Below are 26492 nucleotides of genomic sequence, written 5' to 3'. Positions count from 1 at the left end.
AGAACCAAAGTAACAGATTTCTTCCCTCTTCTCTACCACATGTCTTGGCACCTTGGAGATCTTACAAAGCAAGATACAGACATGTTTCTCTGCCCTAAAAGAATTCTGATGCCAGATGTTAAGATAATGAAGTTTTTGCCACCTTTTTACAATCAGAAGGATCTCCATGATCCTTCTGTCTTTAATTTAGTAGATATTACACATCTCACATCTGAGAGAATTTCAGAGCACACTGCCCTCCCTGGCCTGGATGGATCTAAAGGCTACTTTTTCTGTAAAAGACCGGATAGAGAATATTTTAAGTTTTTCAGGCCATGTGGTCTGTCACAACTATTTAACTCAGCTATTAAAGCACTAAGCAGTCATAGATGTTAGCTAGTGCACAAGGCTGTGTTCCAATAAAACTTTATTTACATAAACAAATGGTGACTGTAGTTTTCCATCCCTTGATCTAGAAGAAAGCATATAGCAGCTTTGATGAAAACGAGGAGAGAAGCCTCTAGGCTAAACTTCAATCTCCTTAGTTTAGCATATGTGGTCATTTATCACTTGCTCATTTGTCCTACTTGTCCTAAGGTGATCCCCACCTACCTGGCTCAGGCATAGATGCTCTTCTTCTGAACTTTCTTTGCACTCTGTTAGAGTAGCTGTGAGCATGCTCACATCATTCTGTATCTATTACTTACCGGAGTGAGTTCCTTGAGACTCGAGATAACTTCTTCACCCTTTCAGAAGAATGCCTAATACATTGTTGATACTCAGTTTAGGTTTGTTAAAATAATTCCTGCTTTCTACTGCATTTGCTCAGATTTTAGTGTCATGAAGTGCTCCTGAGGATACATGGAAGGCAGGCAGACACTCTCTGAATGAGTGTGGCCCAGCCCCAGGAATAGGGAGTTGTGGGAGATCTTGGGCAGTGAACACAAACGGGTCAGTAGTCAATTCCGTGCTCTTTAGTGGACGTTTCACAGTCATTCTCTTGATCTGCCCTCAGCTGTTGACAGCAGGTGTTATGATTCCGTATTGGAAGGAGAAAACAGATTTATTGGTTTAACTGGGGTCACATCGTCAGTCAGGGAACCCTCCCCCACCCCACCTGAGGCTCTTTTGTGCTGTGCTAACCTTCCTCCTAAAAGGCACCTGTGCATCAGTGATTACGAAAAATACTTTATAATGATGCAACTGGTTTCATCCTGTCCAAGGCAGGGAGTAGACAAAAGAAACTTGGCCTGGTTTAGTGTCCTGTATGTTACAATTCTCTTGACTAAGCGTACTGTACTTTATGTAGCAGCCATGTTCTGAAGAGGTAGCATATTTAGAATTTTGTCAGTTAGATTATATGTTAAATTTCCCAGAGGAGCATGTTATTTGGAGTCATTTGGTAGTCTCTCCTCTCATGAAGAATTCTTCCGGAATATATGTAAAGTGCAAATTCAGGGTTTTGTACATCGAGTTTACTTCAAGGACACACCTGCTTTGGGAGCACAGCTCTCTAGAAGCCTCAGTGCGCCTGTTTGAGAGAAAACATGTAGAGTAAAGCACCCCCAGGGGAAAGAGGTGTGGCTCTTGTCAGTGTGTCTTTGTATCTGTGTCTGTGTGTACCTTAGCTCCTATGATCCTTTACTCCCATGGAATCTTTGCAGATATTCTAGGAAGAGGAGGCTCTCTCTAATGTGAGGTAGAGCCCATGCCGCCCACTAGGAGGGACCCAGATGTCACCTTGGAGCCAAACATCTACTGAGTTCCCATTCAGTACTCACAGGTATCTTCCTCTGGAACCTTAGAACCACATACCCGCAGCTGGGTTCCCACTCACCTGTCATAGGCATCATCTCTCCTGTTTGATATTTCCTTCTTCCTCACTCAACCGCCCTTCCAAGTGCTAGTCAGGAGAACCTTAGGGTTGGTCCATTTGGAATGTTGGTTGTGAAAAACACACATCATAAGTCTGTTCCACCATCTAGCCAATATCGTTCCCATAAAATGTTAATTCACCTGTTTTAATTCCATGTAACATGTCTTTGCTGACCATCTGCTGTTGATCTAACCATATGCTCGTCCACACTGTGGAGTACTGAGAAGGAGAAAACATGATCACCATCCTTAGCAAGCTCCCCATCTACATGGGAGATGAGGCTCAGATCACAGAATTAGCAACAAAGGCAAAAGTATATAAAACACTTTTCTTCAAGAGTAGGCATGATATGAATTGGTTTGGTTGACAAGCACCAGTCCAGTAGTGAGAACAAGCAGGGCATTCTTCACCAGCCTCTTCTTTCTTTACATTCTGAGTTCTTTGGGTAATCCTTTCTGCCTATGAGAACACATAGGCACCATCAGAATTGTTTGCTTAAATATTAATCTATAATTCTTACTTGAAGATTTCCTTTTACCCATTTACCACGTACAACTCATCCATTCGAATTACTTGTACATTCTCTGCTGGAGAACCATGTATGCTCGTATGTGCTAACCAAGAAAGTACTACTCTCTCTTAATCTCATTCCAAAAGTCTTTTGTGGAAGTTAGCATTTGTTCTGCTATTATAATGCTATCTGTTCTCTGTTGAGTTAACTTACTCTGTGGCCTTAGACTAGTTTTCACTTTGAATCATTTGGATTGTTCTAGACTTTCTCAGCTACCAGTGCAAAAAAGAAAGTGTTCAGAAGTTTGACGTAGCCTCGGGCAAGTACCCAACCCAGAGCCTGGATCAAAGAGGATTTTAAAAAATAAACAGCTGTGGCATCTTGGGGAGTATAAGCCATCAAGGCATCTCTACCACTTGTCTACTTCATGATTTTCAGCAACTTGCCTCTCCTTTCTGGGTCTTGGTCCTCCCTGAGTCCTATTAAACATGAGAGTGTTCTGAAATAACTAAGAAATACAGTAGAGACAGCTTTAGAACTGCTAAAGCCTTAGTTAAAAGTCACATTGAGGGACACCTGGATGGCTCAGTCGGTTAAGCGTCCGACTTTGGCTCAGGTCATGATCTCACAGTTCGTGGGTTCGAGCCCCACATCGGGCTCTGTGCTGACAGCTCAGAGCCTGGAGCCTGCTTCGGATCCTGTGTTTCCCTCTCTCTCTGCCCCTCCCCGGCTCGCACTCTCTCTCTCTCTCAAAAATAAATAAACATTAAAAAAAAAAATTTTTTTTTTTTTTAAAGTCACATTGAAAAAAATAATAGAAGCCATACAGGAAGCAAAAAAAAAAAAGAGTATACCATGATTCAAATATCTTTCCTTGTCCTGTCCTTTCCCACTTATGTATAATTTGTGTATAATAACCAGTAATGATATAATTTACAATTTTTGTTCATCTATGTAGCTTATAAAATGTCACATCAACTACTACACTACTTTAGTTGTTCTCTTCTGATAAATACCATGAACAAATAACTGTGTTTGCAGTCAAAGCATCATTAACGATTGGTCGAGTTTGCTTTTGATCTAAGTAGCCCTAACATTTATTGGTATGTCCTACTCTGTAAATATCAAACGCTCTCCTGTGCCACCAGTTTAATGATAAAGTAGCCCCAAAACATAATGTCTGGCCTGTCCCTTGAAAAATGACTTACCTGGTTTACAAAAACAGCATTTGTGTGACTAAATCAAGAATATGATCATTAATGAGGAATTATCATCTAGGGAAGGAGTTCTAGGACATAACATTAAGTGAAAAAAGGAGAGCACAAAAGAGTATCCATGGTATGTTACCCTTCAAGTGAGAAAGAAAAGGCTATAAGAAAATGCTTATGTATATTCTCATTTGTACAAAAGTAATACAAGAAGGATAAACCAGAAACGAAATTGGTTGCATGCAATGCGTAGATAGGAAAGATGCAGAAAGAAGTGGAGAGACTAGAACAGACTAGAACAGGTTAGTTGGGATGAGGAGGGAGCGATACTTCTGAGGATAATTTTTATATAGCTCTGACTCATTCCCCCAAATAAATAAATAATAAAAATCAACCAGAATGTGGGAGGAATCCAAAGTGGAACACAATGGTGAAAAATAAGTCTAACTGAGTTAGGAAAGAGTAATATAACCACACTGAAGTTGGGGGTGGGAAGAAAAGAACTAAGCCAAGTAATTTAAAAGCCAGTATTTTGAATGGAAATTATAAGCCTGAAGACAAAAAGAACTATATACAAATACTACACTCTAGTTAGTAAATTTGTTTCTCACAGGGGTATGGGTCAGCAATTCTGAAATACTTTATACTAGAATTGAACAAATAAATAAAATGTAGATAACTAGAACCAGGCTTCTCACTGTCAGAGAAAGAAGTGATAAGGAAAGAGGGAAGGCTAGCACCAACCCCATGGTGTTGAACTGCAACCAGAGACATCAGATAGGAACTCGTGATTTTAGTATATATACATAAATAGATACAGAAATATAGATATGTTTGTATGTGCAAGTTAGTAAACACATATATTTCTTAGCTCTGTCCATTGTGATGACCGAGAAGCAGTAACACCCCATAGAAATGAGCAGGCTAATTGCCCAGATTGTGGTTTCTAAACACCATTCTCCAGTAAAAGGAACCGTAGCTTCTTGGAAAAGTGACATTTCAGAGCAGGGGCAGGGAAGGTACAAGATGAGCTTGGAACAAACATCTTAGTGCCAGAAAGTAAGCAAGTGTTCAAAAAAGAGTAGGGCTGGTTGAAAATACACTGGAGAGCCATTCTGAAGGAGTTCCTAATGACCACAGCTGGAATAATTTGAACAACAAAGTAAATAATGATCATATTTGATTATAACCCATGAAATAAAATAAATATTCATGAAGTAGTACTAATATAAATAATTGGACAAATAAATAAATGGAGGAGAAGGGACAGTACTTTTCCTCACAGAAGAATTCCAATTAATAACTTACGTAAGGAGTGAGAGAAATAGCCAACCACCACAGTAAATATTGTTGCAGGCAAGATCCATCAATGGATATTAAAGTTGGTGGACAAAAGTTTGAGGGAAAACAGGATATTGCATAGTCTTTGTATTAATTACAAAGGTAAAAATGGTAACTTTACGGTGGAGAAAGTCATCAGCCATTGCCTTAACTAAGTGATCGAGCAAGGTTAATATCGCAAATAATGAGATGTGGCCATCATGTACACCTGATATTGATGCAATGAAAAGGGTACATTATCACTTCTGTTGTATTTATGCAAAACAAAAAAAATGCATAATCTTGACCCAGAGTGTCTTAACCTCAACACTAATGACATTTTGCGTTGTGTAATTCTTTATTGTGGGGGCTGTCCTGAGCATAGTAGGTTTTTTAACAGCATCCCTGGCTTCTATCCTCTAGAAGCAGCATCACCACCACCACCACCCCCACCCCACCACCACCACCCCCAGATTACACCCCCTTATTACAACCAAAAATGTCGCCAAACATTACCAGATGTCCCCTGGGAGGTAAGATTCCCCTCTGGCTGAGAACTATTGCCTTAGTCTAACCATAAGAAAATATTGGGCAGACCCAAATTGAGGGATGTTCTATAAAACAAATGACCAAAGAAACTATTCGTAAGTATCAAGATCTTTAAAGATAAGAATGAGGAACTGTAACAGATTGGAAGAGAGAAAGGAGACATGGAAAGTAAATTCAGTGTGGGATTCTGGAGTGGATCATAAAGAGGACATTAGTGGAAAATCTGCTTAAAGTAGAATAAAGTCATAGTTTAGTTAATAGTATTGTACGAATGCTAATTTCTTGGTTCTGATCATTATATTATGGCAATGTAATTAATATGTGAACATTGGAGAAGGTGGGTGAATGGTACAGAGGAACTGTCTATACTGTTTTTGCAACTTTTACATGAGCCTAACATTATCTAAAAATAATTTTTTTAATATGCCACTGATGTTAGTAAAATGCAGACAGATTTCCACATTGAACTCTATGACATGGATATAAGCGTAACTGGTATTTAATATTGCTGAGATGATTCCCATCACCTCTAAGGCATTGTGTGTGTGTGCGTGTGTGTGTGTGTGCGTGGTTTGCACCACAATTTATATTTGCTATTTAAATTTTGTTATAAGTGAAAATTTTGTAAAATGTTCAGTTGTTAGTTCAAAAAGGAGGAATAGTCAGTATGTCATTTTATAGCATTTCACTCATTTGGCTTGGATTACAGTTATTCATGCTTTTCTTTTATTCTCCTACATGAAGGTAAACCATTTATTTTAATGACACTTGAAAGGCCCAGCCCTGTTCTTTGCACATAGAGGATGCTTTAAAAACATTTGCTGAATCCAGGGGGTTTACCTCTTCATTAAGAAAATCTGAGATAAGCTCATATGTTCTATTATTATTGTTTCAAATCTTATGAGTAACTATTAGAACAGGTTACTTCATTTGAACTTTTTAAACTTTAGAAGATTAATAAGTTTTATACAACATTTAAGAAACATAGAGGCTCCTGGCTAGCTCGGTCGGTAGAGCATGCAACTCTTGATCCCGGGTTTGTACATTTAAGCCCAATGCTGGATGTAGAGATTACTTAAAAATAAAATCTTTAAAACATAAGTGTGCCTGGGTGGCTCAGTTGGTTAAGCATCCAACTTTGGCTCAGGTCATGATCTCACAATTCATGAGTTCAAACCCTGCGTCAAGCCCTATGCTGACAGCTCAGAGCCTGAGCCTTCTTCAGATTCTGTGTCTCCCTCTCTCTCTGCCCCTCCCCTTCCCCCACTCACATTCTCTCTCTCTTTCTCTCAAAAGTAAATAAAACTTAAAAAAATTCCTTCTAAAAAATCTTTAAAAAATAGAAATTAAGAAAAAAGAAAAAAAAAAAAACAAGTCTTAAGAAACATAAATAGAATGAACACAGTGCAGGCCCAAATTGTGGTTGTATAAATTCTATCAGAAGTCATCCCATACAGAATCAGGAATTTTAACAATGTTCTGATGCAGAAGTAAGAACTCATCAAAAGCCAACTACAGGAAAACCCACTAACTAAGGAAGATACCTGGTTATGAGAAAAATGAACTATCCTTGTGGTTGTGTTAGCAAGTTTTCCAGCCCATCCAGGTTTGCTAGGCCTCCCTAGCCAAGGCAGACCCTTGGCTATGGACCCTCTTGACCAGCCCCAGACACAGAAGCCATGCATAAAAAAACACCGGTCTTGAGGTGCCTGAGTGACTCAGTCGGTTGAGCACCAACTTTAGCTCAAGTCATGATCTCACTGTTTGTGAGTTCGAGCCCTGCGTCGGGCTCTGTGCTGACAGCTCGGAGCCTAGAGCCTGCTTCGGATTCTGTGTCTCCCTCTCTCTCTGCTCCTTCCCCACTCGTGCTCTGTCTCTCTCTGTCTCTCAAAAATAAAACATTTAAAAAAAATTTTTTTAAAAAGAAAACACTGATCTTCCTTCATAATAAGACTGATACTTGACTGAAACTTTTGTTATAAGTGCTTCCTTGTACACACAGACCACTTCATTCTGTTCCAGGCACACAGGCATCACTGAACTCTTGGGTGAAGTCACAAACTAAACCCTAGTATGGATAAAATGCTGGAGGTACAGAAGACATCACAGTACTCAAGATACAGGTTTAGGTAGTACCCAGATGCACCATTAAACACTAAATCATGTTGTAAGGAAACACTAAATCATGTCCCCTTTTAGTTTTTGTGATGACAAACAGAACATCTCGTTGTGACACTAATATTTGAGTCATCTTCTCTTTATGGCAAGAATGGTTTCCCATTTATGATAGTGATGTATAATGTTCTTTTACATTTTTCTTATGATAAAACAGGAATCAATACAAAGAAAAAATGGTAAGTAAATAATAACATATGTAGCATGCGGCTATGATAAGAATTGCAAGGTAATGTTCAAACTATAAAGACTGTGGAACACTGATCTTCAGTTCAGTCTTCCACCTCTGACCCTCCTCTTTCTTCTTCTCCATCCACCATCTACTTACAAATATCAAGAAATAAGAGTTCTTAGAATGCATTTTTAATATGCTACTTCCTGTGAAAGAGAGAAGGAAAAATTAGAAAGCGTCCGTGCCTCTGCCTATCTTTACAAATAGAGGCGTAGGGAGGACAGGCCCAAAAACAATGGAGTTGGTTACCAGTGAGGCGTGGGAAAAATTGGGGTAAAAGAAATACAGCAAGGGAAGGAACAATACTTCTCCGAGTTAGCTTTTTTGTAGTTTTGACTTTTGGAAGCATGTTAATGTCCTACATATTTAAAAATTAAATTAACAAGGATGGGAGAAAGGAGCCTAGAACTAAAAGCAAGTGGAAACAAAAGAACCCGGTTGCATTTAGATGAATACCATAACTAGACCCAAGGGAAAATGAAGAACTAACCCAAGTGGCTTAGGAACACAGTGTTTGTTTGATTGTACACCCAGTCTTGAGTTGGGATGGCAAATTGCAATTTTTTTGGTAGTGGTATGTACAAATAATTCTGAACCTATTTTAGATATACGATAGGATGGAGCAAATTCACAAAAGAGATGATGTTCTTGAGAGCCAAGATTCTTATTGTGGAAGAAAGCATGCACAAGTACGGAATAGAGGAAGGCAAGAAAGAACTCTGAGAGAATGATTTGAATTGGAGGTATTAGTGTAAACTCGTGATTTCTACAGTATATATGTGTACATGCTTATAGAAGCACACATGTATATGTGTGTGCACACATATGTATGTATATGTATATTTACGTGCAAGTATTTCCCAGCTCTGCTGAAAGGGTTTAACTGCCCACAGATTGCCCCCCAGCAGCAATGAACAAAGCTGCTACAGTAGCAGTAGCCATACTTAGCACCCAAATCTTGGTCTCTATAACATTCCCACTAAAAGAAACCAGGGCCTCTCAGAGAAATGGCTGATGGCTGGGGCACGGTAGATATAAGACAAGCCTGCAACAAACACCTTATTATGCCAGAAGGTAAGGAAGTATCACAGGGACACAGGCTCTAGCTCAAAGCGCTCCCACTTGCCAAATCTGGGACAGTTTGAGCACTGAAATAATTAATTAGGTATAGTGATGAATATAAGCCATTGAAAAAATGGGAACTCATGAATCCATGCCATAAATAAATGTGTAAGTTAGTGAGGGAGAAATGCTGAGTGACAACTGATAAATGTGGAGGGAAGCGTGGAGTTGGAATGCCATCGTTTTGCAACCATCATGGTAAAGCTGAATCAGACAAGAATCTTCAATGGATGCTAAGTCTGAGGGGAAATTTTAATCAGGAGCTGTATATCTGCATGATCTTAGATTGTCTCCTCCATTGCTGACTAGTTGGCAAAGGAAAACATAATACCTAGGCAGGGAGAAATCAGACAGCATCTTGATAGGGTGATCAAAATTGATATCACCAATGAGAGACAGATGAACAGTGTATACCTCAAGGTGTGATCCCCTGAGGAGTAGTACACAGCATCACTTCGGTTGTATTCTGGCCAAAAATTCATGTCGTAAATCTTATTATAAGAAAGCACCAGAAAAAAGCAAGTAGGGATTTGTTTTTGAGAGAGAAAGAGAGACAGAGAGAGAGACAGAGAGAGCGCACATGCACGTGCCAGTGGGGGAGGGGTAGACACAGAATCCGAAGCAGGCTCCAGGCTCTGAGATGTCAGCACAGAGCCCAACGCTGAGCTCAAACCCATGAACCGCGAGATCGTGACCTGAGCCAAAGTCAGATGCTTAACCGACTGAGCCACCCAGGTGCCCCTCTTGATCTCTTATTCTAACACTTCATGGGATCCAGCCAAACTGTGCCCCATGCAGCTAACTTGGTTAAGTACTCCCCAGACTCCCCAGTCTCCAGCTCTCCCAGAGGAGGCCATAAGACTGGGCACCAGCCCCCTGAAGGACTGTGGAAAGCAACACAGACCCAGAGTGTGATCAACAGCTCATACTGGTTGACCTTAATAGAGTTGTGTAGCTTTCATGCCCAGAGTGGGATAAATTAAGTAGCTTGTCATCCCAGAGCTTTTAGGCTCAGTACTGGCATTGAAAGACTTTGGCAGTAGGATACAAATAGAAAACTGTAGAGCTAAATCATGAACCACCCTCCCCACCCCATTGGTGATTTGCCCAGGCATCATCAGCCAGAAAGACATGACATTCTGTGCCATAAATCAGAAAATACTGATAGCGTTAATTCCATCACAGAAATTAGGAATTCATTAATAGAGAAGGTAGTTTTGTTAAATGCACATATGTATACACATCTGAAAATACCAAAAATACTTTTAAGAAATCAGGTTTTCAAATGTTTCCAGTTCAACTTGTTATTCATTCACTTTTTTTATTAGTTTATTGTATTAGTTCCCTAGGGTGCAAACAATAACAGGCTCCCCAAGATCTTTTACATTTTTCCGAGAAGAAATTTTAATTAAGAGAATGCTGTCTTTTTTCATAATTTTTTTTCCTGGTATTTAGGGGAAAAACACAATTATATTTGTAAAACACAGTACTGGGAGGACTAGAACGAGTGTCTATTGCACTCCTAGGAGCAGGTAAAGAGGAACTATCTTGCATGGTGTTTGGACAGAAATACCACAGTTAGAGTAGGAAGTCAGGGAAAATTCTCTTCTAAAGCAGAGCTCTGTGAGGCCTTGGGGCAGTGAAAGGAAGTGGTAGAAGCCCTTTTACTTGCCAACTAAAATAGGCCTGACCTGAAAGAGGTCTGAGAGGGCCCTTTGGGGACAGGCCAGCCTAGAGTGACAGACTTGTCTGCTCATCTCTGTCCCCGTCTCCTCTCCTCTTTAGTATCCCTTTCTTGGCTAAGGGTGTAGGGGCTTTCCTCGGTTTTAGGCTTGGGACTTCAGCCAATTCCTGTTCTGCCTAAGGAAGTTTATAACAACTATTCTAAAAGAATGGACGGGAGAGGAGGCCTGGCCAAGCAGGGCAAGGCCCACAAGTGCCTGTTTGCCCAGTTGCACAATGAAGACAGACAGGGGAGGAAGGTGTGCCTAGAGCCCAGGCCCTGGCATTGGATTTGACTCTAGGCCTCTCTTGTCTTTGTTCTGCACAGAGAGACAGCCATCCACTTGTCTCCATCGTCAGTTACCTCTCAGAAAGGGAGACCCAGGAACATGTCTTGAGTTCAAAGGCCTTTACATGAATCCCATTGCTAGAGACTGCTTAGAAGGCCCTCCTGCTGTGCAGCAGTGTGAGAACAGGACTTTGCCCCCTCTAGAAGCTTAGAGAGGGGAGGCAACAGTTTCCCTTTCGTCACTCCTACCTTAGAAATGCAATGATTTCTTTTTTGGCTTTACCCAGTTACAGCTTTTAAATATTTGTTAGGGTGATAACCTGAGGCTAAATCTGGCTGGGAAGGAAAGCCTTTGACAAAATTGATTTAAGTTTCTCTAAGTCAGAATCTCTCCCAGACTCAGAACTCCATTTACCCTCAGAGTGCTTTCATTATCTTCTTCTAGGCATCCAGTTGTTGGCACTCATGACTCTTGGTGCTCCGCTTGAACCCTCCTGATCCCAGTGCCAGATTCTGTGCCCTCAATCTTGGGCTAAGCCCACTTTTCAGTCGTGACCTATCATGGCTCTGGGTTCCATCTATTCGGCCAGTATCCACGTAGGTGCGACATGGATTGCTCCCATAATGCTACAGGATCCATTTATACCTTGGTCCAGTGTTTCCGTGTTGTCTCTGTGCCCTGTTTACACACTATAGGTATGTGTATATGTCTGTGTCTGTAAAGGAAAAACTCAGTGTTTTGCTCCCTATGTAGGGAAAAACTCAGTTTTTTCCTACTGTGTTTCTCCTCTGAGTCTCCTTTACCACTTACACAAAACACTTCATTTCTGACACTTCTGGTCACCAAATGCTTGGACGTTTTTCTCCACGTCAAGCAAGTCCCTGCAACACGAGCTGGGTGCCCTACAATTTTACTCAATTCTGACACTGTCTACCCACAGACAGCATCAGATCCCACAAGTTAAAGGCTCAGTTCCCCCAAGACCCTCCCCGCAATTCAGACAGCAACCACCTGGTCGTCAACCTGGGCTTCTGACTGACTGTTGTAGACGGCAGCTTCCCTTGACCCCCTCCTTAGGTTGAATTTGCTGGAGTGGCTCCCAGAACTTACTAGATCACAGGTATCTTAGAAAAGGCTATAACTTAGGAACATTCAGGTGGAAGAGGTGTGCTATGCTATAGTGTAGGTATAGGGAAAAGGGTGTGAAGGAACTTCCATGGTCTCTCCAGGCGTACCACTCTCTCCAAATCTCCACATGTTCACCACCTGGAAGCTCTCCAAACCCTGTACTTTTGGGATTTTATGGAAACCTCATCACATAGACATGATAGCTCATTAACTCTGTTTTCAGCCTTTCTCCCTTCTCAAGAGAATGAGTGGTGGGGCTGAAAATTCCAAGCTTCTAATCATTGTTTGATCTTTCCAGTAGTGACCAGCCCTTATTCAGGAAGCCTCCCAGGGTCACCTCATTAGAACAAAAGACACTCCTATCACCTAGGACATTACATGGGTTTCAAGAGATCTGTGTTAAGAACAGAGGTCAAAGGCCAATATCAGGACAAGAGATGCCCGTAGTGTTCTTATCATTTAGGAAATTACAAGGGTTTTAGGAGCTCTATACCAGTAACCAGGGCCAGAGACCAATATGTATTTTCTGTTTTCTCACAGTATCAGCTGAGTAAGTTGGGCAAAGTCAGTTCAGGAAGTCATGCAACTGGTTCTTGAACTCATACCTTTTTAACCTCAAAGCTTATACAGTTACATATGTGGCCCTCTAAGCAGTCTCTCTAGCAATAAGATTCATGTGGAATGCCACTTGACACATGGAAAGCATTTGTTAAGTATTTATTAAATTAATGAACGGTTATTATGATAGTCTTGTGGCGTTTTTTTGTTTTTTTTTTTGTTGTTTTTTTTTTGTTTTTTTTTTTTTGCTAAGTTTATTTATTTCGAAAGAGAGAGAGGAGAGGGAGTACCCGAGTGGGTGAGGGGCACAGAGAGAGGGAGAGAGAGAATCCCAAGCAGATTTCACACTGTCAGCAGAAATCCCGTTGCAGGGCTCAGTTTCACAAACCATGAGATCATGACCTGAGCTGAAATGGAGAGCCAGATGCTTAACCGACTGAGCCACCCAGGCGCCCCTACAGTCTTGTGTTTTGATTCAGTCTCAGCCTGCCTCTGAGAGCTAAGTGCTGGCATGTAGTCTTAGCAACATTACAGCACTTATAGTAGAGGTGACTCTGCCTTCCAATGATTACTCATTTATTTTCCTAGTTGCATTACAGTCTTTAGCCATGCTTTCTCTTATTACATTTTTATTTTTATTTTCCAGATCTACTGTTAGCTGGTAGTGAAGGATGGTAGGGGTTTCTGAGATCCTGGTTGGTCTTTTCTGATTAATCCCTGGGGTGGGGTTTGAATATTTTACAGCTTTTGGATCTCTTCATCCAGTGGGATTGGTCAACCTACCTTGCTGACTATGGTCAGCCCAACTGCAAGTACCTCCGGGTAAACCCAGTGACAGCACTGACCCTGCTTGAGAAGTGAGTACCTAGTCCAGCGGTCTCTGCTGGGAAGTGGGGGTTGGTATCGGGGATAATTTTCTCTTTGCCAGTACCTTCAAAAGACAGCAGAGAGGTCCTGTTCTTGAAGTTGCCACAAGTGCTACCAGCAGTCTCCATCATTGGATTTGGCAGGCTGGCCTTCTTGTAGCCTCTTAATTCCTGAACCCCCAATAAGCTAGGCCAAGTATGGGTCACGTGGACTCTGGCAGTACTTTGGAGCTTAAAGGGGCAACATCTCTTTAACTAGAGATGGAAAGAGAAGAAAGAACCATGCCTTAAGCTTGGTCAGAGGCCACCTGGTGAATAGAATGAGACTGGCCCCAGTCGTCTGGGGATGATGGGCAGAACAGCCCCATCGAAGAAACCCCATCCGGTTTCTAGCAGAGAAGTTCTTGGAATTATTGAAACCTTCACCAGCAACCCCTCCCACTCCCTGCCAGAGTCGAGCCTTACTGTGCTGACTGTCCCAAGAAAGCTGTGTTGGAGAAGGTGTCTCCTTCTTGCTCTGGGCAGTCACTGGCCAACAGAGGCACTACCACTGAGATTGGGTCAGCCGTCTCCAGAACATCCCATGGCTAACCAGTGTATCAACCAGATGCCTGGATCTGCTGTGCAGCCTAGTTCTGGCTTTTGCTAACCTAGTTGAGAGCTGGCAGGCCAGAGACCAAGATCCAAGGAAAGGGGAAGCTTTTTCCTGTCATCACAGTTGTTAACTCCCAGCTTCCTCGAAGCTTCTTGGAAGAGTACCCTGCATCTAAGTAGTACAGCAAGTACCTATGTGGCCGTATGTGAACTTGGATACATGGACCAGCATCTAGGAGGTCAGAATGAAGCCTTAAGCAGAAGAAAAGGTTAAGGTGTATTCTCCCTACTACGCAGTGTGGTAGGAGAGAAGGGGAGGAGTTGGAAAGTAAGCAAGAGCAGGATGTAGAGGGATGTGTTTGCAGCCAAGAAACTAAGAGCCCAGAGTGCAGCTTTCTCCAGGCCAAGACAGACTGATGTTTCCATTTTAACTTTGTTTCCCATGATTCTCTCTCCCAATGACCTTCCTCCCTAGGATATCTAGAGAGTAAGTATATTATTCACTTGGGCCTTTTCCATCACTTTGAGGCAAGTCCTTCTGGTTTCCTCATTGACACTAATGACTACACTAAAATCCCTACCCTGTGAGTTGTCCCCACCCTGACACACTAATCTACTAAACTAGCCTGGTGCCAATTGGCTGGCTGCCTCCTCGATCCTTGGTCCTCAGAGTGACCCTTGGCATACCAATTCCTATGGGGCTGGAGGTCACAGCAGGGATTTTCCCCCACTGGCGCCAGGTAAAGGGCTGTTCCCACTCAGCTTCCTGGCCCACTCAATACTCTTGCTAGTGCAGGGCTTGAAACTCAGCCCTGACAGAAGCGAGCTCCTCGGCAGTCTTCCCTGCCTCCTGGTGGTTGAAGCCCATGGCGTTAAGATCTGGAGCCTATGCCTCCCGCGGAAAATTTTTTATTAGAGGCAAGGCCTAATCCCAGCTGAATTGGGGACATGTTGGCTTTTCAGTTGGCGTTTAGATGTCATATTCACTATGTGTCCAAATGGGCTGTGGGATTCCCTTCCAGTTCCTTCTCTCAGTAGTCCTTTACTTGTCTGCTCCTGAGAATTCCTAGATCTAAGAGGTATTGCCTCATCCACTTTCTGTGGATCAATTATAGGCTAAAATCATCAGCCTGTCTGTAGCATTCTGGAGGCCTAACAGGAACAAAGCCTCGTGCTTAGCCCTAGGAATCAACAGGGTTTAAAAGCTTCCTTCCAAACCCAGTAGGGCCATAGGCCACGCCGATCACTAAAATCCCTATTTCCCAGCCTCATAGGAACCAGTCCCTTTCCCTGACCCTTGCCTGCTTTCTGCACAGCCAGATGTACCACCAGAGCTTGACAGTCTCCGCTTTTTAACCTGGCGCTTCTTGGCAGGGTGAGATATGAAAAGAACCACAGACCTGCTGAGGACATTCAGGAAAGAGAAGAGGCTCCTGTGTCATTGAGAGGTGGCCATAGCCAAAGTAGATCAGGATCCCGAGGAGGGTTCCCCTTTGGCTTTGGAGCATTCCAGGGCACAAACCAGCATGCCACCGTCAGCCTTCAGGGCACCTGAGTTTATCTTTTGAGTAATCCCAACTCCAGGCCTTAAGGGCCAAGAACTCCAAGACTCCGAGGCTCAGGGGTCTTCTTCCTCCCTTCCTCCTACCTTATTGCAAGAGCTTCCTATGGGAGCTGAAAGCCAACTCTGGTTCCCCATCTCTGGGCGGCTTGGAGGAGTCCTGAAATTAATGATCACATAGGATGTTAAATATCCCATACATATAGGGAGCATTTTTTTCTTCCTCCTTTTTTTCTTTTTTGTTTTGTGTTGTTCTTACTTAGATTTATAGCATATTCCCTGGGATATATAATCTAAAGCCAGGTCAGTTCCATAAATGTAATGGTATAATTAATGTGTAAGGGACCAAATACAGTAATCATCATAGCCTTGAGACCTGCGTGCCTTCTTTTCAACCAACCTCCATCACCTCTGCTTCTTCCTCACCTCCAAGCACAGACCTGCCCATGTGGGTGGGTGTATCTTATACTCAGTGTTCTGAGTTCGCTTGAGTAGTTCCAGCCTTAAGGCCCTTAAGCTTAGATCTGTGAGAGAAGTCTCCATTCATTTGTGGCCGTCGGTGTCAGCCAAAACCACACAGCTTTGGTGCTCGTCACGACCTCCTGACCTCATTTATATGCCCTTGTGGGATCTCTGGCCTTTTAACTCACTGGCCCCAAAGCTGCCCCTCTGCACAAGAGCCACCCCACAGGAAAAGATGGGCCAGGATTGGCGATGGGCCAAAGGCCCTTGGACGTATACCTGGGGGTTGATTACTAGGGTTGCCAAGGTTCCTTCCCCCCACTTCTTCTGACCTGTGTCCCTGCAGCCCAGGGAGCTGTGAAGTCAGAGAGCTGCTGTAGCTCCTGGGGGGTGGTCACGAAGACCCAGGAGAAATTGGTCTGGGCAGTGTTCTTAATTCTCTAACACCAGAACTAGGGGTGGGCTGGAGGCCCAGTGTGCAGAGACTGAGGCCAGAGTTAACAGTCAGATGTCAGAGGTTGTGGACTCTCTGCAGGGAATAGCAGATTCCCACATTCTATCACAATGGCTTATTCAGACCTGGGCATTTCTGTGAAACCACAGCTTGGCCTTGACTTTATCCATGCTTCCCTGTTAGGTCTCTCCGTCTGACCACAACTGTTGCCCAGAGCTGCCCATGGTTTGTACTCTAAGACTATGCCACCTCTGGAGCTTTAACAGGACCCAGGAATAGAAAGCCCTGCAAAGACCAAAGGTCTGAGGATATAGACAGACATCGAGTCCTCAGGGGCTTCTCTTGCCTAAAGTTCCGGTTCATCAAGTGAAAGGATGGCCCACCTGCTCTCCTCAGCACCACACACTCAGCCACCTCACTGCCTCTGGGTCCTTAGTCTGAGACAAAAGAAAAAAGATCATTCAAGCCCTTAGTGTTGTTAAGGATGGGATAGAGTAAACAGCCTGTGAAGTTTAGAAATACATGGTGGCTTTTCGTTATTCATATCCTCTTGGAATTACTAGTTGAGAGTATGTTTTTGCCCTATCTTTCAAATACCAGCTTTAAGGTCCCAGCAAGATTTCATAAGCTCATGAGATGGTAAGTGGATCCTAGATATCCTGTAAGAGCCTGTTGAGCACCAGGGCTTTAGCATGCCCCAGAGACCTGTAACAGGTGTGCAGCTGGAGATGGAAGGGAAGGAAATAGGTAGGGCGGGTATGGATGATCAGAGGGTTGGCTCTCCCATAGCTGGCTTTTGACTTTTGATTCCAAAGGTGACTGAAGTTGGGAGGGCTATGGACAGCTTCCTGAATAAGTAGGTAAGTATGGGCCTGACAGTGAAAACATTCTGCACTCTCTCAGCTCTGGGTGGAGGGTAAGATACACTGTGCGATCCTGCCTCCTGCCAGTTCTTTCTACCATCGTCTCCTCAAACACTTTGCTCTCTTTCTTTCCTTCTGTGTTTAGGATGAAGGACACTAGCCGCAAGAACAACATGTTTGCACAGTTTCGGAAAAATGAGCGAGACAAGCAGAAATTGATTGACACTGTGGCCAAGCAGCTCCGGGGACTCATCAGCAGCCACCATTCGTGAAGGCTGGCCTCAGGCCCACAGAGGCTGCTCACTATAGCCCCATAGCCTGGGACCCAGCCCTGGCTGGCCCTGCATTTGTGCATTCTTCTTCAAAGAGAGCAAATGTATTTTTTTAATAACCTATGTACAGTATTCGCATAACCTTTCCCTATAGAAAAAGAGGCACAAGATAAAGCAAGTACGTGAGATGTTGCTAGGCTGGGGCTCAGGAGAAGTTACACTATACTGTCTGTATCATCTTAGAGATGGTGATATCACTAATCCCAGTATGATGAACCACCTTTCATCCATGGCTCTCGAGCCTAGGTCTGGGGCTCAGGAACGACACTAACAAAATGGGTACTTGGCACTGGGAGGTAAGGTGAGTAGGTGAAAAGGTAATAAAGTATATCCTGTTTACTCCCGGGTGCCCCATTCACCACATGGGTGAGGTTGATTCTTCATGATGCAAGGAGAGGACCAGGAAGACGTTACTGTTTAGTGTATGGAAACCAGCACACTGTGTTGGAGGTTCGTATCTCCTCCGTCCACCAACTTTCCCTGGCCGGGAAACAAGCATGGCATGTGGCCAGATGACAGCTTCACTCCAGTTCCCCAAGGATGGCAGTGTCTTTAGCCCATATCTGACCCAGTCTTTTATTGCTGATTTCTCTAGGGCAAGACAGAGTTGAGTATACAGTGGTACTAATTGGACCCCATGACTAACTGCAGGTTGCTCCACACCAAAAGGAGTTGTATTGGCTCTTGAAAACCAGTGTGAATGGAATCAGAGCCTCGGTCCTTTCCCCATTCCTCTCATTTTCTTCTTTCAGGGTCAGGGTACTTGGTTCAGAACATAGATCAACAGTTATTTCCATAGATCTTCACAGAGACTTGGCCTCCTTCAGTAGTGTCATTGAGATAAGTCGGATTCCAGAAGCCTGAAAATGGCCCTTACTCTACCCTTATGTAAAACCCGAAGATTACCTGGGAGTGTTCCTTGTGTTGTAAAACCAGCTCCCTGGCCACCATCTTTCAAGGAAATATTATCAGCTCTGCACACTGGGGGCAGCCGTAGCTGGACAGGATGCCTCTAGGGATGGAGACGTCACCATGAAGTAGACAGGGCCAAGTATGGCTAGTAGTTTGTTACCTCTGGCCCAGCTGTCCCTTACTAAGTCATATCCTAGATCTGAAGCTCTTCTTACTCAAGCCTAAGCCTTCCATCCTCTCCTGAGATCCCCCGAACCATCTTTTGGCCTCATCTGAGAAAGATTGTCTGTAATCCTACCCCACAAATTCTGGAGTTTGCAAAGCGAGCCTGGACTAGCTAGCTTGGAAGCTGTGTCCGCTGTCCCAGACGGGCTTCTGACACAAGGGCTTTGCTGTGAGGTCAGTCAGAGGAACCTGGACTTGAAGACTCTTCAGGAAGATGCTACTGTGGCTACTGGCAAGAATATAATTATGCATCACCAGACAATGACAAATAAGCCACACAGGCCTTTCCAGCTTGGATTAGTGGGTGGAGAGACGCATCAAGCAAAATTCTTCACTACCTTTGTCAGCTACTGAGTTGCTTCTGGGGAGGGCAGTGCTTCCTTTTTCATTCCCCACCCCAGCCCCCCAGCCCCCCATATCCCATCACAACTTGAAAACCAAGGGGAAGAGATTATGCCCACAGACATGCAGGCTTCCTCAAAGCTGGAGAGATGAGTCTGCATGTAAGCTCTGGAGAATCTTTCTGAAGCTCACCTTGAGACCTAGGTGGTTAGCCTAGGGTCTTAGGATGAGGGTCCAGGTGAATGCTGCCACCCAGAACTTCAAAAGGCAAGGGATGGCAGGGGGCCATGGGAATGAGACCCAAGATGCCATCTCCCAAGCCCTGGACTTGACTGAAAAGGAGCAAGAAATGATTACACGAATCTAAAGTCCTGTTGCTTAAGAAGGGCTCCAAATATACACCTTTTATTAGTCCCCAGTTTGCAGCAAGATTCCTTCAGCTTTGCGCACTGAGACTTGGATGTGGAATGGAGAGAACCTTAAGCAGGTCATACTTTTTGTCTTTTTTGAGTCATCATTGCTGGTCCAGTCTCAAACATGTACCCTGGAAAGACTGCTGTAGAGGAAAGGCGAACAAGGTGGAGGAATGGGGGTTCCTCTGCACCTTGTACACAGAAGTCCCTTTAAAGAAAACACTTACTCAAGCTCAAGACTTATTAGGGAGGACCCTTTGGTAGATCTCATCTTCCCTCTCAGTCTGCCTTTAGTCTTCTCTAACGAAACCAACATGCCGCTACTGAGTTGTCTGTAGAGACACCCTCTTGGGGGGCAAGAGAAGGTCAAAAAACAGGGGCCCACAGCGTCCAAGTTGTTTGAATTGGTGAAGTAGGAATTTTCAGTTTTGCCTATAGGCCTCTAGCTGGACCAGCCCTTGAGAGGACTCACGCATATGTGCCCATGCCCATCAGATTCCTAAGATCTGGCCTCAAGTGCCCAGAGATAGATAGGTAGGTGCCCCAGTGGGCCTCAGTAAGGGCGGCAAGAACACAGGTGGCTAGAAGCCTCCCGGCCTTCTAGTTAATATGACTCTTGACCAAGTTCTTGGAAAAACCTGGTCCATGCTTCTAGAGGGATGTTCTTGTTTGGGACCCTAGTAGGTTTCAGAAGTAGTACAGGTGGCTTGTATAGTTTCAACATTCATAGGAAATATCTTTGAGTGAACTGTAAATGAAGCTGTTGGTGGGGGGAGGGGGAGAACAGGACCCAGAGATTGGAACCAGCAGAGTCCCTGTTGACAGAAGAAATGTCCAACGGCCAGGGAGTGCTCCCCAGTGTTTCCATTGCATACCAGGCCTAACAGCCTCTCAGGCCTCAAAGCCAGCCTAGCTTCACTGCACACTTGTCAAGCGCTTGCTCAGCAAGCCCCAGACCCAGAGCCCTTTATCCCCAAGATTGGCAGTGGCCATGACCTTCCTCATAAAGCCTCTCGACACTCCCTGGGGCCTGCTAACAGAAATCCCCCCCTACCTTGGCCTCCTTTCTCCCAGGACTCTCCTCCTGGCTGCTTCAACTGCCTCTTTTTTTCTCTTCGCCTGCATCCGCAATTACTTTTCACCAATGTGTTGGAAATGGCCTTTTTATTTTGCACAAATAGTTGTACATTTATGGAGGAAATTTAGGAGAGTCCATTTTTAACTCTAAAGGGAATTTTTTTCTTTAAAACTCACTAGTAAAGCTACTGATGCAGATGGGCCTCGTGGTTAGTGGGAACCTCCCGTGTGGAAAGAGCATGTTTATTCCTCCTGTACATTTTCCTCTCTTAACTGCTATTAAACAAGAGAGCCTATGTACCTGTTTCAAAAGCCACGGTGTTGTCTCATGGTTTTTTTTGTTCTTCCACCCCTTTCGCACAGTGCAGCTATGGTTGGTGATCTGGATGACAGCCAATGCACCCCCTCAACTGGACTGAGGACCAGAGCAGGCAATAGCCTGCTGGGGGGAGAAAGCCTGCCTGCCAGACAAGGGCAAGGAGCCTTTGAAACATCCCGAACTACTGAGTTAGATCTTCCTGTCTATGTAGTTAACGCTGGCATCATCACCATCAAGATGAGTAACTTTTGAAATGCCTGATTTACGTGGAGCACCAGGCTAGGCAACTTGAGGCCTGATGGGTTGAACACCAGCCCGGCAACAGAAAGGCTCCCAGTCAGAACGGGAAGATGGAGGATTATCCAGAACAAAGCCAGGCTGGGAGAAGGGGCGAAATGAGCCGATTTTAGAGCTCAGTGTGGGAGAGGGGCAGGCACCACGGCCTGCTATAGGAATGGGTCTGGTCAGGGAAGAGAGCGGAGAGAAAGCAGCACGTTAAGTAGCTGGGCCTTGAAGGACTCAAATTCAAATTGTATTAAGCTGTAGGAGTATCTTAAGCACAGACCACATTAGAGTAAAAAGTTGGCCTGAGCCTATGCATATGCTGGGAGGTTCCCCATGGAAGCATGGGGAATAAGGCCAGAAATGGTGTAACAGCACCAGTCTGCCTGCCCCCTCAGAAGCCATGAGAATAGGATGGGAAAAATTCCTTCAGTAACAAGTCTGACTACTGTAGCCAGGTTTCAGTCCCTGCTGTGCCACTTACTAGCCAGCTGGCCTTGACCAGTTACCTCCCTCAATCTCATAATCCTCATCAGTGAAACAGAAAAGTAGTCCTAATTTACAGTGTGGTTGTCAAGTGTGAAGGAGTCATGGATGGTCAGGATGCTTCGCCAGTTCCTAGCCATAGCACGTGCACTGTTTAAGGCCTTCCCCTCCTTCCTCTCCAATTCCACAACATTCCTCATGGCTGAGCACTGGACAGAAGTGTCCAGAGCTTCTCTGCCTCCTGGCTTCTCCTCTCCAAGCCCAGCGCAGGGTGGATGGTAATGAGGCCTCCGGAGCTCCTGTACACAAAATGGGTGCAAGCCCTTCGAATCAGCCAACTGTGACTCAGGGTACAGCCAGTTCTTCAGCTAGAATCTGCCCCCTCACCACCACTTAGAACATTCTCCGCTCTCTCTTTGGTGCCAGAGTTTACACTTGGTACTAGAATTCAGGAGTTCTTAACCAGGGGTTCGTGAACCCATGGAATATGTGTATGTGTGTGAGTGTACACGTATGTGCACATGTGTGGGTACCAGCTTGCGTTCACCCATTTTTTTCTGGATAGAAAGTGCGTGGCTCTCATCACTGTCAAAGAAAGATTCGGGACTAAAATACTGAATGATAACCAAATCTCCTGAGGGAAAGCCAGACGCCCTGAGCCTCCTCTCCCTGCCTCATAGAATTCTGGAAGATTTTTCAAGACCTTCAGTTCTGCCTCCTACCTTTTCCAGGAGCCCCCATGTGAACCTCAGGTCATACCTAAAAACCAGTACAGCCACTCCTGGCTTTTTCTACACAGCCAGGTTATGGTAACTGAGGCCGGCCTGAGGACCTTGCACTTCTGAGAATACGGAGCCTCCCAGCTGGTTGGGGAGAGTCCAGTGTAGATACATGGACCCTCAAAGCCAAACTGAACCTGACTCACCTCAGAACGTTTCCTATAGCTTCCGAGCACTGACTGATGCATGGTTCCACCGCCCCAGGCCTTATCCAGAGAGGGAGTAGCCCTGGTGGGGTGTCCAGGGTGGGGTGCGAGGTGGGGACCCTGGGACAGATGTGAAGCAGGCACCAGCATGCCCCTTTTCTCACAGCTAGGCTTATCTGCGGACCAGGCAGGTGAGGATGGGGAACAGCTAGCGGGAGATAAGGGGGAAAGTGCCAGACCCTTTCCCCAGAGGCCTCAGTTTTGAATTTAATGGGCAGTGTGTGCCGGGAATGAGAGAGCCTCACAGCCCAGGGGACCAGAAGACAAAAGCTCTTGAGGAAGTGCAAGGAGGAGGAGGAGAGGAGTGGGGGCCTGGGCATTGTGCAGGAGAGCCACCCCTCTATCTGTTTCAATCACTGCTGGGGTTAGGGTTACCCTGCACTTGGGGCCCCAGCTGCTTTGTGGGGTCTGTGACATCAGCCGTTGTGATGGTAATGGAGGGGCCTCTCTCACGGGGGGCTCCCCTTCACCAGCCAGCCCACATCAGCTCCCAGAGAGGATTGAAGCTCCTGTTCCCTCAGGGAGGGGGCAGGATGTGGGCCCAGAACTAGACCCAAGAGAACAGGCCCCCTCCCGGTCTGAACCCACTGCTTAGTGTTATCTTCCAGGCCCAAGCTATGACCTTCCTCTCTCCAAAGCTCCAGAAAAGGAATGGAATCTGAACATTGAGACGCTTTTCTGGCCCTAAACAATCCTTCCATTCTCTAGGCTCAATGATGGGTCTATTTCCTCCTGTAAATGGGTCTCGTAATCTTCAACTTTTACCTTTGCTTCTAAGGGTAATTAATTAGATCTCCCTCTTGTTCTCCCTACACACTCCCCTCTCTGTTACAAGGCTCAGGTTAAGCCGGGTGGATGGCTTTTCTTTCTTTCTATTCCATGGAGTGCTCATTTTTAAAGCTGATGGAGTAAGTCCTTGCCCTCTCCAGTGAACCTCTTCTCCAGAGAAGCCTGCTAGGGAAACACCACTTCCTCGGGCCCAGGAAAGCGGCCTCTGCCCAGCTCAAGGCTTTTCAGGTAGCCAGTTCCGAGCAACCATTTCACTCTTTCTTCCCAGATACGTCTCCAAGGTTTTAGGGAAGGGGCTTTCGGGCTGTCAATCTCAGGAGCAAAGTGAAGGATTAAGTGATGATCTGGACCTTGGAGGTGAAGGGAGGCAAAGACGGGCACGGGAGAAGGAAGATCAAAAACTCAGATTCCTTTTTTTCCGACGTCTGAGGAGAAACAGGCCTCAGGTGCAGGGCAGCATGAAGGCATCAGGTGGGGAGGAGTGAGCATAGACCCCCATTTGAGCAGCAGGAGGAGAGGCTGCTATGGGGAGGCAGGTCATGGGGGCAGGAAGTTGAGCCCTAGGGACACTGATGATTTCTAGGAACCGTGAGCTTGTCTGATGCTCCGACTCGACAATGAGCTCTTCGGAGGCAGAAATGACTTGGCATGCCTGTCTGAATCCTCTGTGGCACCTTGCCCAGCAAATGGCACCTGGGCACTCCTGACTAAATGAGTCACACCCGCAGTGGGGACAGTTACTACCGAGGGGTGTGCAGCTGGGAAAGCAGCACTCTCTGCTGGGAGGAATATCTTGTGGCCCACACTGGTTTGGAAGGGGATTGAGAATAAAAAGCAAAGTAGCTTTTGGTCAGTTTTGTTATGGTTTTAAAATTCTCTACAGCCATGTACTACCCCACTCTTGGTATGCTGTGGAGTAAGGAACAGGTTGAAAACAGACCGCGTCAGGTGAGAAACCAAAATGGCAGTTTAATTCCTGACAGGCAGGGTGTGCTCCTGGTGGTGGTGGTGGTGGTGGTGAAGGAGTGTGTCTGTGCATGTGTGGATGTGGATGTGGGTGTCTAAATACTGAGCCCTAATTCCATTTCCCACATAGAATCACTGTTAACAGTATGGTGATGTTCTTTCAGATCATCTGAATATGTAGATACTTTTTTCACCAAAAAAATTGAATCCTGGTATTTTATATTGCGGGCTTCTTTCCCACTTAACATATCTTAAACATCTTTCATGGCAATATAATGGGATTTCTTCCTTTCTGAAGCCCATGAATACTTCCATTGCATGGATGTACCTGGGGTTTATTTAATTCTGAGTTGGTGAATATCTGGGATGTTTCCAGTGTTTCACTATTGTGAGTAATATCGCAAGACTCTTGTATACATCCTTGCCTTCTTGCATAGTATAAAATTTCAGGAGTGGAATTGATTGGTTAAAGGTCGTTAGTATTACAAATCTTAATAGAAATTGTGTGTTACTCTTGAAAATCCCCAATTTACACTCCCTCCAATAGGAGAATGTGGCAGTGACCCAGCTTTCCTCCCCCAACCCCCCACACCAAATGGCTGACTGGCTGACCAGTTGTCCCACAGAATCACTGATTAATTTGTCAATATCATCTTTATCATATATTAAATTCACATTTATTCTTGGGCCTATTTCTGGACTTTATTTACTGTTCCATGATCATTTCTATTTCTGAGCCATTACCATATTGTTTTAATTACCATATCTTTTTAGTCTGTTTTAATATCTACTAATCCCTTCCTACGTCATGCTTTTCTCTTTCAGATTGTTCCTGAATATTTGGATAATTATTCTTCCAGGGTAATTTTATAATTCTCTTTTTCAAGTTTTAAAAGTTCTATTGTGATTTTGATTGGAATTGCATTAAATTTATAGAATAATTTGCAGGTAAATAGCATCTGTATAACATTGTCGATGCATTTGTGAAAAATATCTGCCTGTTTACTCATCACATCTAGATTCCTCTAACAGTTTTAACATTTTCTGCATTTGGAATCTTCACATTTCTTATTTAGTACAACCACGGATGTTTAGTGTTTTCATTACTGTCGTAAGTGAGATCTCTCCTTCCATATTCTACATTTTCTGGTTTGTTTTACTTAAAGAAGTAAGGTGTAAACATCTATCAGATTGGCAAAGTCCTGCAGTCTGATATTAACCAATGTTGATGAGGAGAGGGAGAAACGGTGGTGGAAAGAGATATTCTTAATACAACTACTTTCTAAAGCAGTTTTGTGCTGCAGATTCAAATCCCTTATCTGCAATTCAGAAATCAAAAAACAAAACAAAACAAAACAAAAAACCCCTGAAAACTGGAAGTTCTTTCTTAACATATTTGGTGGTAAAACCTAACTTGATGGGAGGCTATTTATGGTCTTTATCACACTTAATGTGGATATTTTTACTTTTCAGCACAGAAAAAGTAATATATTTGCTTATGGAATACTTCTCCCAAGCCCTGCTAGGGTCTGATACACGGCACATGTACCATACTGCCCTTCTAAGATCCAAACAGTTCTTATTATGAACCACATTTGGCTCCAACAGTTTTGAACAAGGTATTGTGGGTGTGTGTCCGGTAAAGCTAAAGATGTGCATATCCTGAGACTCAGAAACTCTGCTTCTGAGAACATTCCCTAGAGAAACCTAGCCACCAGAAGACATGTTTAAGACTGTACCTTCTAGTATTGTTTATAATGATGAAAGATTAGAAATAACCGAAATGTGGGACGCCTGGGTGGCTCAGTTGATTGAGCATCTGACTTCAGCTCAGGTCATGATCTCGCGGTTTGTGAGTTTGAGCCCTATTTCCGGTTCTGCTGTCAGCACAGAG

The 26492-nt window shown here is 44.3% G+C and overlaps 2 protein-coding genes and 1 long non-coding RNA gene across 7 annotated transcripts in view; 2 read left to right on the top strand and 1 right to left on the bottom strand.

Annotated features, from left to right (window-relative positions):
• The window catches only part of EXOC6B (exocyst complex component 6B), a 615985-nt gene extending 598118 nt beyond the window's left edge, over nt 1-17867 (top strand). For all 5 annotated transcript variants that reach the window (XM_049650337.1, XM_049650336.1, XM_049650335.1 and 2 more), the window contains 2 exons: nt 13415-13527; nt 17616-17867. In XM_049650337.1, coding sequence (XP_049506294.1) covers nt 13415-13527; nt 17616-17742 — 240 coding nt within the window. In that variant the 3' untranslated portion in view covers nt 17743-17867. The remainder of the gene's footprint in view (nt 1-13414; nt 13528-17615) is intronic.
• Nucleotides 1475-23224, bottom strand: LOC125936282 (uncharacterized). Its single transcript, XM_049650341.1, has 3 exons — nt 22784-23224; nt 15779-15851; nt 1475-2314 (listed from the first exon to the last, which is right to left on the bottom strand). The coding sequence occupies exons 1-3, from the start codon at nt 23161-23163 to the stop codon at nt 2138-2140; spliced, it is 630 nt and encodes a 209-aa protein (XP_049506298.1). The 5' UTR covers nt 23164-23224; the 3' UTR covers nt 1475-2137.
• Nucleotides 23213-25545, top strand: LOC125936283 (uncharacterized). The gene is made up of 2 exons (XR_007461985.1): nt 23213-23860; nt 25424-25545. It is a non-coding gene; the product is annotated as an uncharacterized LOC125936283 (long non-coding RNA).
• The last annotated feature ends 947 nt before the right edge of the window (nt 25546-26492 follow it).

Source organism: Panthera uncia (assembly GCF_023721935.1).
Source record: "Panthera uncia isolate 11264 chromosome A3 unlocalized genomic scaffold, Puncia_PCG_1.0 HiC_scaffold_11, whole genome shotgun sequence".
NCBI classification, from domain to species: Eukaryota; Metazoa; Chordata; class Mammalia; order Carnivora; family Felidae; genus Panthera; species Panthera uncia.
The sequence above is the reverse complement of the archived record's forward strand: the minus strand, read 5'-3'. Positions and strand labels throughout refer to the sequence as shown.

Excerpts from the sequence above, each read along its gene's own strand:
- LOC125936282 (XM_049650341.1), bottom strand. The coding sequence starts at position 23,163 with ATGCCCAGGCCCCCACTCCTCTCCTCCTCCTCCTTGCACTTCCTCAAG. Across the intron at positions 15,852-22,783 it reads GCTATAGGAAACGTTCTGAG|GACTCCTCCAAGCCGCCCAG; the intron begins GTGAGTCAGGTT and ends CATTAATTTCAG. Across the intron at positions 2,315-15,778 it reads TAGGAAGCTCTTGCAATAAG|GCAGAAAGGATTACCCAAAG; the intron begins GTAGGAGGAAGG and ends GTGTTCTCATAG.